The sequence below is a fragment of the Rutidosis leptorrhynchoides genome, chromosome 10, assembly GCF_046630445.1.
Source record: "Rutidosis leptorrhynchoides isolate AG116_Rl617_1_P2 chromosome 10, CSIRO_AGI_Rlap_v1, whole genome shotgun sequence".
Classification (NCBI taxonomy): domain Eukaryota; kingdom Viridiplantae; phylum Streptophyta; class Magnoliopsida; order Asterales; family Asteraceae; genus Rutidosis; species Rutidosis leptorrhynchoides.
The window spans coordinates 209,349,066-209,363,788 of record NC_092342.1 but is presented as its reverse complement, the minus strand read 5'-3'; the positions used below and the strand labels follow the sequence as shown (position 1 = coordinate 209,363,788).

Genomic DNA, 14,723 nt, shown 5'->3' with positions numbered 1-14,723 from the left:
GTGTTTAGTAAATGTCCTTCCGACAATTTTAAATATATATTTTTTTTAATAATAAACAATAATACTGTATGAATATCGAGATCTAAGCATCTTGGAGTTAGATAAAAAGAAATCTATAAATTAAACTCTCATATACTTTATTGCTTCATTATTATTAGAATATTACAGGAAAACACGATTAAATTACATACATCTAACTAAAAACTCTCATCTTGAATTGGTTAACCACTAAGCCGTTGGTGATTTTTAAATATACAATAAATAAACATATCAAGTTTTATTTTGCAAGCACAATTTTGCATTATAGGAAGCTGTCACCAGTATATGTGAGTTATTTGTTAATGATTAGTGAGTGATATATACAAAACAAATCTTGATAAGTAAAAAAAAAAAAACTTACCCCAAAAAAAAAAAAAAAAAAAAAAAAAAAAAACTCATCTTCCTAGTATATTATAGCTCAGTGGTACCCGATGCCTTTGATCCCTGGGCCCACGGTGGGGGAAGCTTCCACCCAATAGAGGCGCAAGTTCGATTCTCAGTCTGGGCGCCCCGCATGGAATTATCTCTCCCTCCGGGGGGAGGTTTGTGAAGTGCTTTCGGGGGTCTAGCTAGCTGGGGTAAAGATCGCCTTGCCGCCACTGTGGGTAACTGGGAGGAGGTAATTTTCCGGCACAGGTCTCTTTCGGGGTGGGATTGGTGGGTGCTACGGCACACAGGGTTAGCGTGTCCCTGCCAACTTACACGTTTTCCACCCAATATAAGCAGAGAAAGCGTTATCCATCTATCCGTGTTAACAATAATTTTTGTGTATTTCATATAATTAAGTAATTTTACCTTTATTTAATTTTTGCTTCTACCTCTATTCCATTAATTATTTTGACTTGTATTATTTTATTAAAAAAGTCTACTAACAAAAATAAAAATACAATAAAATGTGTTCCCTTTAACTTCAGAAGGTATTTCTATTTAAACCCAATCATATAAGTTGAATGTTCCCAGTTCAATCAAAAAGTGAAACAAACATCTTTTGCACAAGAATTCATCTTATTGAACCTTTATAAAGTTGTACAAAATAGGGGTGGTAAAAAATGAAAAAACTTGATGATTTAGAAGAGGTGTCTGATTTGAGATATAATTCATCACCAATGGATCATGATGCATCATCTACACATAGTTGCAGTTCTTTTGCTTATGGTAGAACTAACTCAGAGACTTCAATATTCTCTGAAAATTTAACAGATGATTTTAATAGCTGCTCGTCAGAAGCCAATTCTCCGATGTCCACAAGATCAACTTATCGACCGACTCTTTCTAGATTTGGAGGAATGAAGCATAACCATAAAGACAATAAAGTCAATGATTCGAAACCTACAGATTTGGGTTAGTTTTCATATTTTAACTATTATTTTTACAATGTTGATTCATTAGAGTTAACACTTTATCTTCTTTTTCTCTCTTGATCCAAAACGTCATTCTATAATTAAGTTACATTGTGATTACAACTAATTATAGATTAATTCCAAAACACGATTGGTTTTCATACATTAATGATATTTGGAAACAACCTTTATTGTTTATTTTTGTCAATGTATTATAAGAATCAAAATCGACAAATTATGCCACAGATTAAATGGTTTTATCAAATTATATGACTCATTTAGTATCCAAATCGCAAACTTAAACGTTCATGTATCCTGCAGAGCTTGAAATGATGAAAGAAAGATTATCGAAGCTTTTGTTAGGGGAGGATATGTCAGGCAGTGGTAAAGGAGTTTCAACTGCAGTTACCGTCTCTAATGCTATAACGAATCTTTATGGTACGCAGTAGTCTTTATCTCAAACCCAGTGGCGATTCTAGAATTAAAACCCAGTGGGGTCCCAAAAAAAACTATCCGATAACTTGCAAAATATATTGACTGTGTGGACGCACTTAAAACACAAACATAAAATTAGATAATACTCGCAAAATATAAGGTTGTTCATATTTTTCACTATTGACATTACAACAACTATCATACTAGAAGTAAGCTTTTACTTTTGTCTACGAAGTTTCATACGATAAAATTCATTCATAATTGCCATGTATATGCAAGTAGACAATCATTCATAAATTGAAGTATCTTAACATGTATTAATAATAGTTGTCAAATTCGAAACCAAAAGACAATTTTATGACACATCAGTAACACAAAAATTACAGTACCTAAAGGCAATTTTATTGGTTACATCAATATCAAAAAAGATCAATTATTCAAGAAAACTAATTATAAACATATATAGATGATACATCAATAAACTTAAAATATATAAAAGATACAACAGCATTAAAAAATTGCAATTATAAACATACATACTTAATGAAAGATCAGCACCAAAAAATTACAATTATAAACATAAACTGAACATATATACTTAAATGAAAGATCAATCATTTGAGGAATCTAATTATAAACATATATACATGATACACCAGTAGCAAAAAAGCTCATCTAAGCTATATTTTATTTAGAAAAGGCAATTTGATTAATATTAATCAATAATACATACACACGTACATCTATACAAAATAAATAGTGTAGTAACATGAATGTACAGATACTTACATAATGATGGATGACTCAGATGAAGAGGGAAGGACACGAAATTAGAAATGACGGAATGTGAAATCACATATGATCGCCGATGGTTGATAGATACAAAGGAAATAGGAAATAGGAAATTGGATATGGCTAAGTTTATTTTTGTTTATTTCTTTTAATATTTAACTAGTTTATAACCCACGCATTCGCGGGTATTATATCATACATGATTTCAAAAATATATTTTTAAAAAGTTATTTATATTAGTGACATAAGTAATGAGAATTGATATTTTCAACACTCAAAATGATAAATTCACTACATTCATGCATTAAAAACTTGTATAGTACGAACATTTACTGCATAGATGTAGTTAATTTATCATTTTGAGTGTTGAAAATATCAATACTACTGTAAGTAATAGTAGTGCAATATACTTGCATGATATATCGACAAATATCAAGAACATTAAAATTAGAGTTTGAGGTATTCCAAAATCTTAAACTTCATATTATGTTCATGGTCTTTAATTGATTGCGATGTCAAATAACTATCAAAATATTATCGAAGACACACCCATTCAAGCATCGAATTTGAATAACCAATATCTCCATGTGCAAGGTCATCAAAATTTCCTATAACCTAGCGTCAAACATCAAAAATACGCTTAGTACTATCAAATTGTAAATATCAAAACTATGGACATCAACGATGACCCCCATCCTAACTTTTTTTAATGGATTAAAATTCTGAATGAATCAGAAAAATTGGGAATAGCTCAACAGGGCATATGCATTTCTTCTAATTAGTCCGAGGTAGCTAAATTTAATCACCGTAGCAACCAAATACTATGATACTAACATTATTAAGGGATGGGCAATTTAAACTTGTGCATTTCCCAAACCACATCCTCATACTACTCTTTCAAAAATCTGTTTAGAATAGCATGATTCAAAAATTGATGTCCAATGCAAAGGACATCTCAAACAGACAGACCAAATTTTAAAAGTACTCTGTACAATTTTATGTGTTGCTTGCAGGTGACACGACTCTACTCACATAATTCGTGCATAACGCTAAATAAAAAACCAACAAAATCAATATCTTTGTTGAAGTTAAAAGCAGTACATCTGAATCCAAAATGGCTATACTCATTTATAACCCGCGACTTCACAAGGTTAAAACATGATCTAATATAGATGTTAAGTGTAAAATAACAAATGCATAGGCCTAAAAATACATAATAGCTAATCATTACACAAATTGATGTAATCATGGATAGGCAAAAAGAGATTCAATTGAATGAGAAATCATCGAAATCAATTTGGCACGGAGACATTACAAGTATGTTCACCACCATGTGCATTGTGGGCCGATCTTCTAGACTTGATGACACGCATTGAATAACAAGAAAGAGGAGAGCACAGGTCTGGTGCTTCTGCCTCAACAGCTTCAAAGTTCTCATCAACGTTCCCATATTGTCTATCCATTTTTCCATTTAATTGTTCTGAAAAATGAGTTCAATAAACCGGTTGGAACAGAGTACCTGAGACGATACAAAGAATTCAAGTTAGAGATATGAAGAAGCTGGGACTCTTCTTTGAATGTTGACTATAGTTGCGCTAACTATCGTTTCAGGGTCTTTCTTTTCCTCCTCCCATGATAGATCAGAAGACTCCTTCACTTCATTTTTTCCCCTCTAATCTTTAAATGTTGAGTTTTCTAGTAGTGAAAGCAACTTCTTTATCTTCTTTGATGCGTTAAACTTGGGAATTACTCATTGAATTGTTTCCATGAATTTTTTGTAATCTAAATAACCAAGAAAATTAGAACGTCTTACATTTACCCATGTAAAAGAAACAAAAAATGTCACAATACATAAACATATAATTATGGGTTTAACTAACGGGTAGCACATACCAAGATATATTGTGAGTATGTATATGTATTCAATCTATATAAGAAAACATATGGTTTATATAGCAGATTGGCAAATATATTACAAGCTATTTGGGATTGATCATTGATGACTTCACCCTTTTAGGCATATGGTATTCAATGATATGGAGAGTTTCAATTGTAAGAAGCCTGAATCATTACATAATACAGCCTAGTGGTTGATCATAGTCTCTAGTATCTGCACATTTTTACGGCATTTTAGGGCTTTCTTTTGCCTTACTAAATTTTTTATGTTCTAACCTAACCACGTGATCTCGAACCTACCCCATTACCATAACCTTAGCTTACTCTTAATACAAATATTAATGAATCCATTATCTCTAACAAATATAAATAATGAACATGCTTACATTTATGCTTCCTGGTCCTGTAACCCATCTTTTTAAAAGTGAGGTAGCTCGTAGCTGAATGCATCTTACCATTGCTATGCTAATAACTGTATCAGATTACAAATAGCAAATATAAGTTATATTTGCAAGCAAAAAAAAGGTTCAAAACCGATCTTTACAATACTCTATAAGTCTGTACTAAGTCAAATATTGGAAATAAAACTTTGGCTTCTACATGCTTCCTTGTAGAACTTGAAGCGACCGAAATGGAACCCAATGTTTAAGGAGATACTTGATGAGGCGATTTATAACATAGTTCAAAATTATAAGCGTATGTAATATAACCAAACGCTATCGAAAACAAATAATCAAGTAATATATTGAAATTTTTTTATTTAGTAATATATCTAGGATAGAGGAATGACTGTCCACATCTTACCTCCTCCATACCCTACACTCTTGGGATTGGGTATTATTGTTGTTAGCTTAGTTATCTAACATTATATTTGAATCGATAAGTAAGTGATCACCAAAGATTATCTACGTGTTTGATGAGAACATCATACCCCTGTTTACTTTCCCTATCTTAGCAGAAAAATGTCTTTTAGCTACAGCTTCAGCAGGTCTCTTCACAAGTAAGACCTGAAAAGCATACACTAAACACATAATTTGAGATAACCACTTGCACTTAGATGGCGCGAACTGTATATATCTTAAATTATTACTCAAATCATCATAATTACCATATGATGGGAGATTGTCCATCATTCCATCAGTTATTAAAGGGACCAACTGTAATCAACAATTAACATCTTGATTATATGATAAAGACTTACTGCTACCATATTTTAGCAAAAAGATCAAAGATTCAAAGTTATGAATATACACAATGGAGATAACCTATGCTCAAGCATTCAATAAAGTATTTAGAAATATTAAATCACCAAATATTTATCGAATGACTCTCGATACAAAAACTTAACATGCGTCACAAGGATCAGTTATAAAGGAATGATACCATTTTCTGATATAGCAGCACCAACTGCTTCATCCAGACTCCCTTTAATACCAATACAATGGTTTCATCAAAATCAACATGACAAGGCATGAGTTATATTGATTCTCCATCAAATAAAAAAACTTCACAATGTGCCTCCTTCAATTACATAGTATGGTAGCCAGCAAATATTCAGATTTGACTAAATAGTAAATAAAAAAGCTAGCAAGAAATTCAAATTTGACAATATCACATAAGTAATTACACAGCAAAACAAAACATCATACGAACTTTATTAGCAACCTTAATAGTTAATACCTCACCTGTTTTTCTTATTCTTTTTATGCTTCAAACTTTCAACAATGTTCTTACAACTTCAGTTCCCACTTTTATCATCCATATCTTCAAAAAATAAAAAATCTTCAAAAATTAGCCAATACACATACACATTAATATTAAGATTTTAATGTATAAAAATATATATATAAGAATAAAAAAAAAACAATTCAAAATGAATATACAAAACAATAAAACTCACACCTGATGTGATTTGAATGTTTATGTTCTTTATCCGAAATAGAATTCGTTGGAACCTTCTGATCCTTATAATCTAGCCAATTTGACAAGTTAATAACCATTCCGTTTACATGTAAGCAATAATCACACAAATTAAAAATCAATACTTTCTTTGAAGACCCTATTTGAACATAAACCTTACTCCACCACATGTAAAATTCCGAGTAACAACGAATTTTGATGTATCTGCAAATTCGAGATCCTGTACTAACTCATAATCAGATGTTATTACAGAAGAATTCATGTTAATTTATGAAAAATAGATTAACAAAGAAGAATGTGAAACAAACCTTGCGTATTCCGCTCACATCGTTGTTAGCTTCATTGATTTTAGATAAATCATTTAACACCGGATTGGGGTGGATCATAAAATATATACATCAGATACATCGTAAGGATTTTGTCCGCTCGATTTGAAGAGCAATTGGTTAATACCTTTTTGTGTGTGAAATTAGGGAACGGAAATTTGCCTAATATATGTGATATACTCCGTGTTTGTTTGTTAATCGTACCTCGTAATTGCTAATTCTACTTCGCAATTGCTAATCGAACTCTGTAGTAATGAGTTTTGTAGTTCCGGTGATTTCATAGCCGACATCGATTTGATAATGGTTTCATCGCCTAGGTTTCAGGGTGTTGAATCGTGGTATTTGGATGACTACGGAGAGCAGTTTGAATGAAGAGAAGTATGAGAGAAATTGAAACTGTTTTTCCCAAACCTTTTCCCTAAAAGGACCCGTTCATATACATTATAAACGATTCACAATAGTTGATTACATTGCGAGGTATTTGACCTCTATATGATACATTTTACAAACATTGCATTCGTTTTTAAAAGACAAACTTTCTTTACATCAAAAATTGACAGGCATGCATACCATTTCATAATATCCACTATCCAACTATAAATTGATTTAATAATAATCTTTGATGAACTCAATGACTCGAATGCAACGTTCTTCGAAATATGCTATGAAAGACTCCAAGTAAGATCTTTAAAATGAGCAAATGCACAGCGGAAGATTTCTTTAACACCTGAGAATAAACATGCTTTAAAGTGTCAACCAAAAGGTTAGTGAGTTCATTAGTTTATCATAATCATTTATTTCCATCATTTTAATAGACCACAAGAATTTCATTTTCAGTTCTCATAAATATACGTCCCATGCATAGAGACAAAAATAATCATTCATATGGTGAACACCTGGTAACCGACATTAACTAGATACATATAAGAATATCCCCTATCATTCCGGGATCCTCCTTCGGACATGATATAAATTTTGAAGTACTAAAGCATCCGGTACTTTGGATGGGGTTTGTTAGGCCCAATAGATCTATCTTTAGGATTCGCGTCAATTAGGGTGTCTGTTACCTAATTCTTAGATTACCAGACTTAATAAAAAGGGGCATATTCGATTTCGATAATTCAACCATAGAATGTAGTTTCACGTACTTGTGTCTATTTCGTAAAACATTTATAAAAGTTGCGATGTATTCTCAGCCCAAAAATATAAAGGGTAAAAAGGCAAATGAAACTCACCATACTGTATTTCGTAGTAAAAATACATATAACGTCATTGAACAAGTGCAAGGTTGGCCTCGGATTCACGAACCTAAATTAATTATATATATTTATATGTTGGTCAATATTTGTCTAACAAATTAGGTCAAGTCATAGTGTACCACAATCCTAATGCTCGAGACTAATATGCAAAAGTCAACAAAAGTAAATTTGACTCAAAATAATTTTCAAAAATCTATACATGATTAATATATAGTTTAAATATCGTCGTTTTATATTTTTTAAATATTTTTAAAAGATTTATTAGAGTAAATAATATAATATATTTATTAATAAATAAAATTTTATATTAAATTTATATAATAAAATATACTTTTATATATATTAAGTAATAAAATTTATAGGGTTCATTTAATATCATAAAGATAATATGATAGGTATTATTAAAGTAAGTTATTACACGTAGTAAAATATGTTTGTATCACATATTTATTTGATAAAATAATATCTATAATGATAGTAAGTAAAAGTTGTATTATTTTGTAATAATAATTATTATTATAAAAATATCAATATTTATAATTACTAAGATGACATTATGATAAAACGATAATTCTAATTATGATAACTTTAATATTTACGATAATTTTTAATATTATCTTTAAAATAATAATTCTATTTAAAATAATAATAATAATGATATTTTATAGTAACAATGACATTTCTATTAAAATGATAATTTTTGTTAAAATGATAGTTTTAATACTAACGATACTTTTAATAATAATAGTAATGATAAAAATAATAAGAACAATAATTTTATCTAAATTAATATCTTATAATATTTTAATTTCATCATGATACTCTTACTCATTATTTCCTAATCGTTTCGTTTAATAGCTTTTAATCGTCTTTTATATCGTGTTCATAATAATGATAATAATAGTAATCAAAATATTTAGGTGTTACAATTATTTGTTTTAATTACACTAATATTAATAATGATAGTTACTATAATATTATTAACGATAATACTAATAATTATCTTAATGATAATATAGTAATAATAATAATAACAATAACAATAACCATTTTTAAATAATGATATATATATATATTAATAATGATAATAATAATAATAATAATAATAATAATAATAATAATAATAATAATAATAATAATAATAATAATAATAATAATAATAATGATAATTGGATAATAATAATAATAATACTAATTATAACTTTAACGATAATAACGATAGTAATAAAAAAACAATTTTTAATGATAAATCCCTTTTATTGATAAAGATAATAATAATGATAATAATAAGATAAAACTAGAACGACGATAAAAACGACGATAATAATAATCATTTTTAATAAAAATATCGAAAATTCAATTGATTATAACTTCTAATCCGTTCATCGAAACCATTCGATATCTAAAGGAAAAGTTCTTAATTTTTCGCTAGCTTTCCAAGGACATGCATATCTTATACCTTATCTCAACCGCAAGTGTAACTAATTCAAGATTCAACCTAACCTGTCTAAGGGCAATATCAAAAGTACAAGCATGCATAATCCTAAATACTCGAGCACTAATCAGGGATACACTATTAGTATGTAAAAGTTAAATTATGAGTACTCACGTATCAATATTGAGATTCAATATTGCAGGAAAGGTACGTAGACGCAACGGAAATGATAAACACTATATTGACCTCACGAGCATACCCATGAACCATACTCAATCACCTCCATAGCTATAACCCATAATTTCCTTAATCCTATCCTACTCGAAAAACAATTTCGAATTCACTCGGACAACACTCCGTCGTAATATTTTATGTATACTAATAATATCTTGAAATAATACGGAGTAAATATATATATGTAAATCGATTGAGAGAGTTTAGAGAAAAATATTTTCAAGTTTCTATGAAATAATGAAACCTATTGAATTCTATTTATAATAGATTTTTGAATTATTAAAGTGAATTATTAAAGTATGAATTATTAAAGTGAATTATTAAAGTATGAATTATTAAAGTGAATTATTAAAGTATAAAACTATGTACGTATTATACGCGTATAAATATATATAATATTAATTTAAATCGTTATATATATTTAATAAAATAAAATATAAATATCGTTATCTTTATCATACTAGTTAAGTAATGAGTTGTCAAAAGTGGTTCTAGATATTTATAAAAGTTATATACGTTTTAATAATAAAGTTCTTTTTAAACTGAAAATGTTTTTGTACGTTTGAAACTAAATAGATCAATCGAGTCTTTATGAGATTCAATCTTCCACTATCCTTTGTCTAGTTCTCAATGATTGACAATTTGTTCTTATTTATAAATTACTTTACCATTTTCCGAATATTGTTAAAATGGAAAGATTTCTCAAATCAACGTGGGCCTTTCAACAGAGACTTGTAATCATAATTTAATATATCTGATAATTCAATCATTTGATCTTATCTTCTAATTCCATTGATAAACATTTTGAAACAGATACAATCATATAAAGTATTTAATCTAATATTTTGTTTACGTTTCAAGTTATAATATATATACACATATACATATATAATCATATTCGTTTAATGGTTCGTGAATCGTTGGAACTTGGTCGAGGTTGAATGAATGTATGAACATAGTTTAAAATTCTTGAAATTTAACTTAACAAATATTGCTTATTGTGTCGGAAACATATAAAGATTAAAGTTTAAATTTGGTTGGAAATTTCCGGGTTGTCACATTCCCCATATTAACGTGCCAATTTTTTATTTTTTTTATTTATCAAGGGTAAGTGGGTAATTAGCACATGTAACTGACCCATAATTTCCTAAATGATGCCATAGTTAATTTAAAGGGTTGAGATTAAATGATGGAAAAGTCATCTAAAGGTTGGAGTTTGGCCATGTGGGATTTTTAAAAAAATTATGATATCATAAATTTTTTCTTATTATAGATAAGAGTGATGGTCCATACTATAAACTTATAAGCGGACTAATTTCAAATATTTAATAGTCCAAACTGTCAAATTGTAAATTCTAAAAATATATGTCCTATAAAAAAATATTTTTTTTGTGATAAATTTCGAAATACACTCGCCACTGCTCAAACCATTTTACATGTTATATACTGTTTTCAAACCATGATTAAGTTTTGTATTTATTGTGACATTTAATCTTCGTGCGTCGCAGTTTCTATGTTTGGGCAGCACCAGAGGTTGGAACCGTTGTATCAAAATAAGAAGATGATGTGGAAAAGGGAAATGACTTGCTTATTATCTGTATGTGATTACATCATTGAATTCGCCTGGCCATCTGAAAAATCAGAAAATGAAGGATCTATGAAGGTACAACGAATAAAACACAAATAATTATAACTAATTTGGGTATTAACTGTTTTTGCAATAACTGTTCAACTTTTGCTCACTCGGGACCTTGATGCAATTTCTGTCTTAGATTTTGTTTATTGAATTTTTGTAAATAATTTCAGATGATGATTAGTCGGCCGAGATCAGATATAGATATCAACATTCCCGCGTTAATAAAGCTTGATGCACTTCTCATAGTAAGGCGTTGTATTAATCTTTTGAACAATCATCATATTAGGGAAAGTAGCAACTATGCTGTTACAAGACTTGCTAATTCTTGCAAACTTATATTATAGCGACTCCATCTCAATTTTATTGTCACCGGACAAATAAACACAATTAAAGAAACATTATTATTACATTTTACTTTTTGTGTATTTTACAATTTTACACGTTACTTTTTACATTTTTTTTTGTCTTACATGTATATTAAGGGTATAAAAGAACTTTATCTCATTATTTTTATCTATCTAAGAATACTAAAAGTAGACAGTTAATTTGAAAAACCCTAAAAAAGAAAAGAATAGTACAGTAGACAATAAATTAGGGATGAAGGGAGTACTATTTTACTAGTACTATGGTTCTTTGGCAACAAAATCAATTAAATGTTTGAACATTTAGCACTCATAAATCTGGTTATATTTTGTTATATGGTTATTACATTTTTAATAGAATGATGGTTATTAACATGAACATTGTGTTTCTAATATAGGAAATCTTAGACGAGGTGTTTGATTCAATTGCAATGGGTAAAACTGGAATAGGCTAGATTATTCATCTCGTTCCATTTGTGTTTTTGTGTTTTTCAGTGGTTTATATGTATTTATGCGATATCTCTGATATATATATATATATGTATCTTGTAAATTTGTAATAAAAATATATATTGTTGCCTTTCAAAAAATATAGGAAATCTTAGATAGTTTTCAAGAAACGGAATTTTGGTACAATAAAGCAGGAAGCATGTCGAGTAACTCACGTAGTGAGTCATTTAGGCAAACTTCTCTGCCACATAGGAATGAAGATAAATGGTGGCTACCGGTGCCTTGTGTTTCCATGGACGGTCTCTCAGAGATGGCCAAGAAGCATTTGAAACAAAAACGTGATGCTGCGAACCAAATACACAAAGCGGCAATGGCTATCAACGCTAATGTACTCTCTGATATGGAAGTACCACATACGTATATTGCTTCCCTTCCTAAGGTTTGTCCCTTTGCACAAAATCAATTCATGACTTTATTGGACAAAGAGTAAATTATTTAGTTAAACCTTATGGTTGTATTGAAATTTGTTAATTATGTTGGTATTACTTTAATTAGAAATTTGTTACCTAGATAGTCAGCTAATCTAATTAATGTTAATAACTCGTATTAGAGGACTATTTAGGCAACGAGTTTTTAGATAAAGGACTATTTAGGCAACGAGTTTTGCAGTAAGAGTCTTTTAAAAATTCTGTGTTTGTTTATACTTCAGAAGGGAAGAACAACGATAGGAGATACAATATACCGGTACATGAACTCTTCTGCTAGCATATTCTGCCCTGATCACCTGCTTGATTCTCTCAACTTAAGTTCGGAACATGAAGCACTTGAATTAGCTGACCGTGTTGAGGCTTCAATGTACATATGGAGGCAAAAAGCATGCTCAAAATATCCAAATTCATCCTGGGATTTGGTTAATGAGAACATGGATGATGACAAGAATGTGGTGCTAGCCCAAAGAGCTAAAATGTTGTTGTTTACTTTGAAACAAAGGTTTCCTGAACTTGCACAAACAACATTGGACACAAGCAAAATTCAATACAATAGAGTAAGTTCTTGAAACTTTACATTCACTATGAGCACTTGATAGAATATGAATGTTAATGTTTTTAGGATTTTGTGTATGTACTATGATCTGGTAGTTACAAACCATAATGATTCAAATGTCAATTATTGTAATAAATTTAATTCTAATTGAAATGTGACTTACTTGCAGGATGTGGGACAAGCTATATTGGAGAGCTACTCAAGGGTTATGGAAGGTTTGGCATTCAATATTGTTGGTTGGATTGAAGATGTCTTGTTTGTGGATAAATCCATGGCAAACAAACAAGAAGAGTGTTAGACCTTGTTGCAATTTGTACCTGAAGACATACTCTAATCATTCAAAAGGTTTATTAGCAATGGATTTAGGCATATCTCTAAAACTGTTAGCAACTAATGATTTTGAAATATTACATAGAAATCACATACTAATTGAAGTTGTAGGATGCTTATGTTAGAAGTGTTTGTGCCTTTTTTGGCTTGTATTAACAATTCATATCATCAACCCAAATTATCAACGTCTAAACACACTTTTTTGTGAATGATCCACTATTTACTTGAAAAGAATTTGTAGCACAATTTGTAGCACAATTTATGTTAGAAACCTTATAGGATATTGATCCACTGTTATTGGTATGACGATTGTTTGGGTTTTGTTGCGATTCCAAAATAGTTACGATTTTTTGAGGTTCATCCATGAAAAGGTGTGACGTGTTTGGCGCGGTTCGTTACCACTCTTTACTCCTTTATGTGGTTAAAATGTAGAAGTAGCTTGGCGTTTGATTATGGGATTCAAATGATTTTGTAACTTTTATGTCCCCCATCTAATTTCTTGTCAGTAAGCGGACAAAATCGCTGAAATGGTCCCTGTGGTTTGTACCAAAATGCTGGTTTCGTCCCTGTGCTTTTTTTTTGATGGATTTGGTCCCGGTGGTTTGTAAAAGTTGCTGATTTAGTCCCTCTGACCGACGGCCGTCAAAAAAGGCCGTTAAGTCCAGTCACATGCCAGACATGTGAGGGTATTTTCGTCAGTTTCTTTCATTTATTAGCAAAATTGCTGAAATGGTCCCTGTGATTTGTACCAAAATTGCTGGAATAGTCCCTGTGGTTTGTAAAAAAATTCCTGAAATCTTTATCTCAAAATATTTTGTCTTCTTCACCTTCATCTTTATCCCCAGAAAATATGAACAAACCCTAATTTTTTTTCATTTACTTCAAACATTTCAACTAACATGATAAATTCAAACCCACCAAACAAACATATGCTTTAGATCTGCAAAACACCCTTATAATTAATACCCATTTATTCCATCTTCAACCACCAAACATATGCAGCACCACCATTTCCCATAAAAAACCTTTTCTTCCGTCTCCTATAAATCCATCACCACCGCCAATCTTCAAGCACCACCACCACCACCAAATTCAATCTTTAATTAAAAACCATCGATTGAAAATCCTAAATTAAATTAAACTTTATAATCTCAAACCAAATCTAAAAGCCCCTTCTAAATAAGTTTATTCATCATCATACCTGATGAATAGATGCACCTTCAAA

The 14,723-nt window shown here is 30.0% G+C and overlaps 1 protein-coding gene across 1 annotated transcript; it reads left to right on the top strand.

Annotated features, from left to right (window-relative positions):
• Nucleotides 1-1,088: 1,088 nt before the first annotated feature.
• On the top strand, nucleotides 1,089-13,605 carry LOC139872407 (rop guanine nucleotide exchange factor 2-like). The gene is made up of 7 exons (XM_071860273.1): nucleotides 1,089-1,380; nucleotides 1,701-1,817; nucleotides 11,185-11,339; nucleotides 11,483-11,557; nucleotides 12,270-12,563; nucleotides 12,834-13,169; nucleotides 13,338-13,605. Exons 1-7 carry the CDS (start codon nucleotides 1,089-1,091, stop codon nucleotides 13,464-13,466), a joined length of 1,398 nt encoding a protein of 465 aa, XP_071716374.1. The 3' UTR covers nucleotides 13,467-13,605.
• The last annotated feature ends 1,118 nt before the right edge of the window (nucleotides 13,606-14,723 follow it).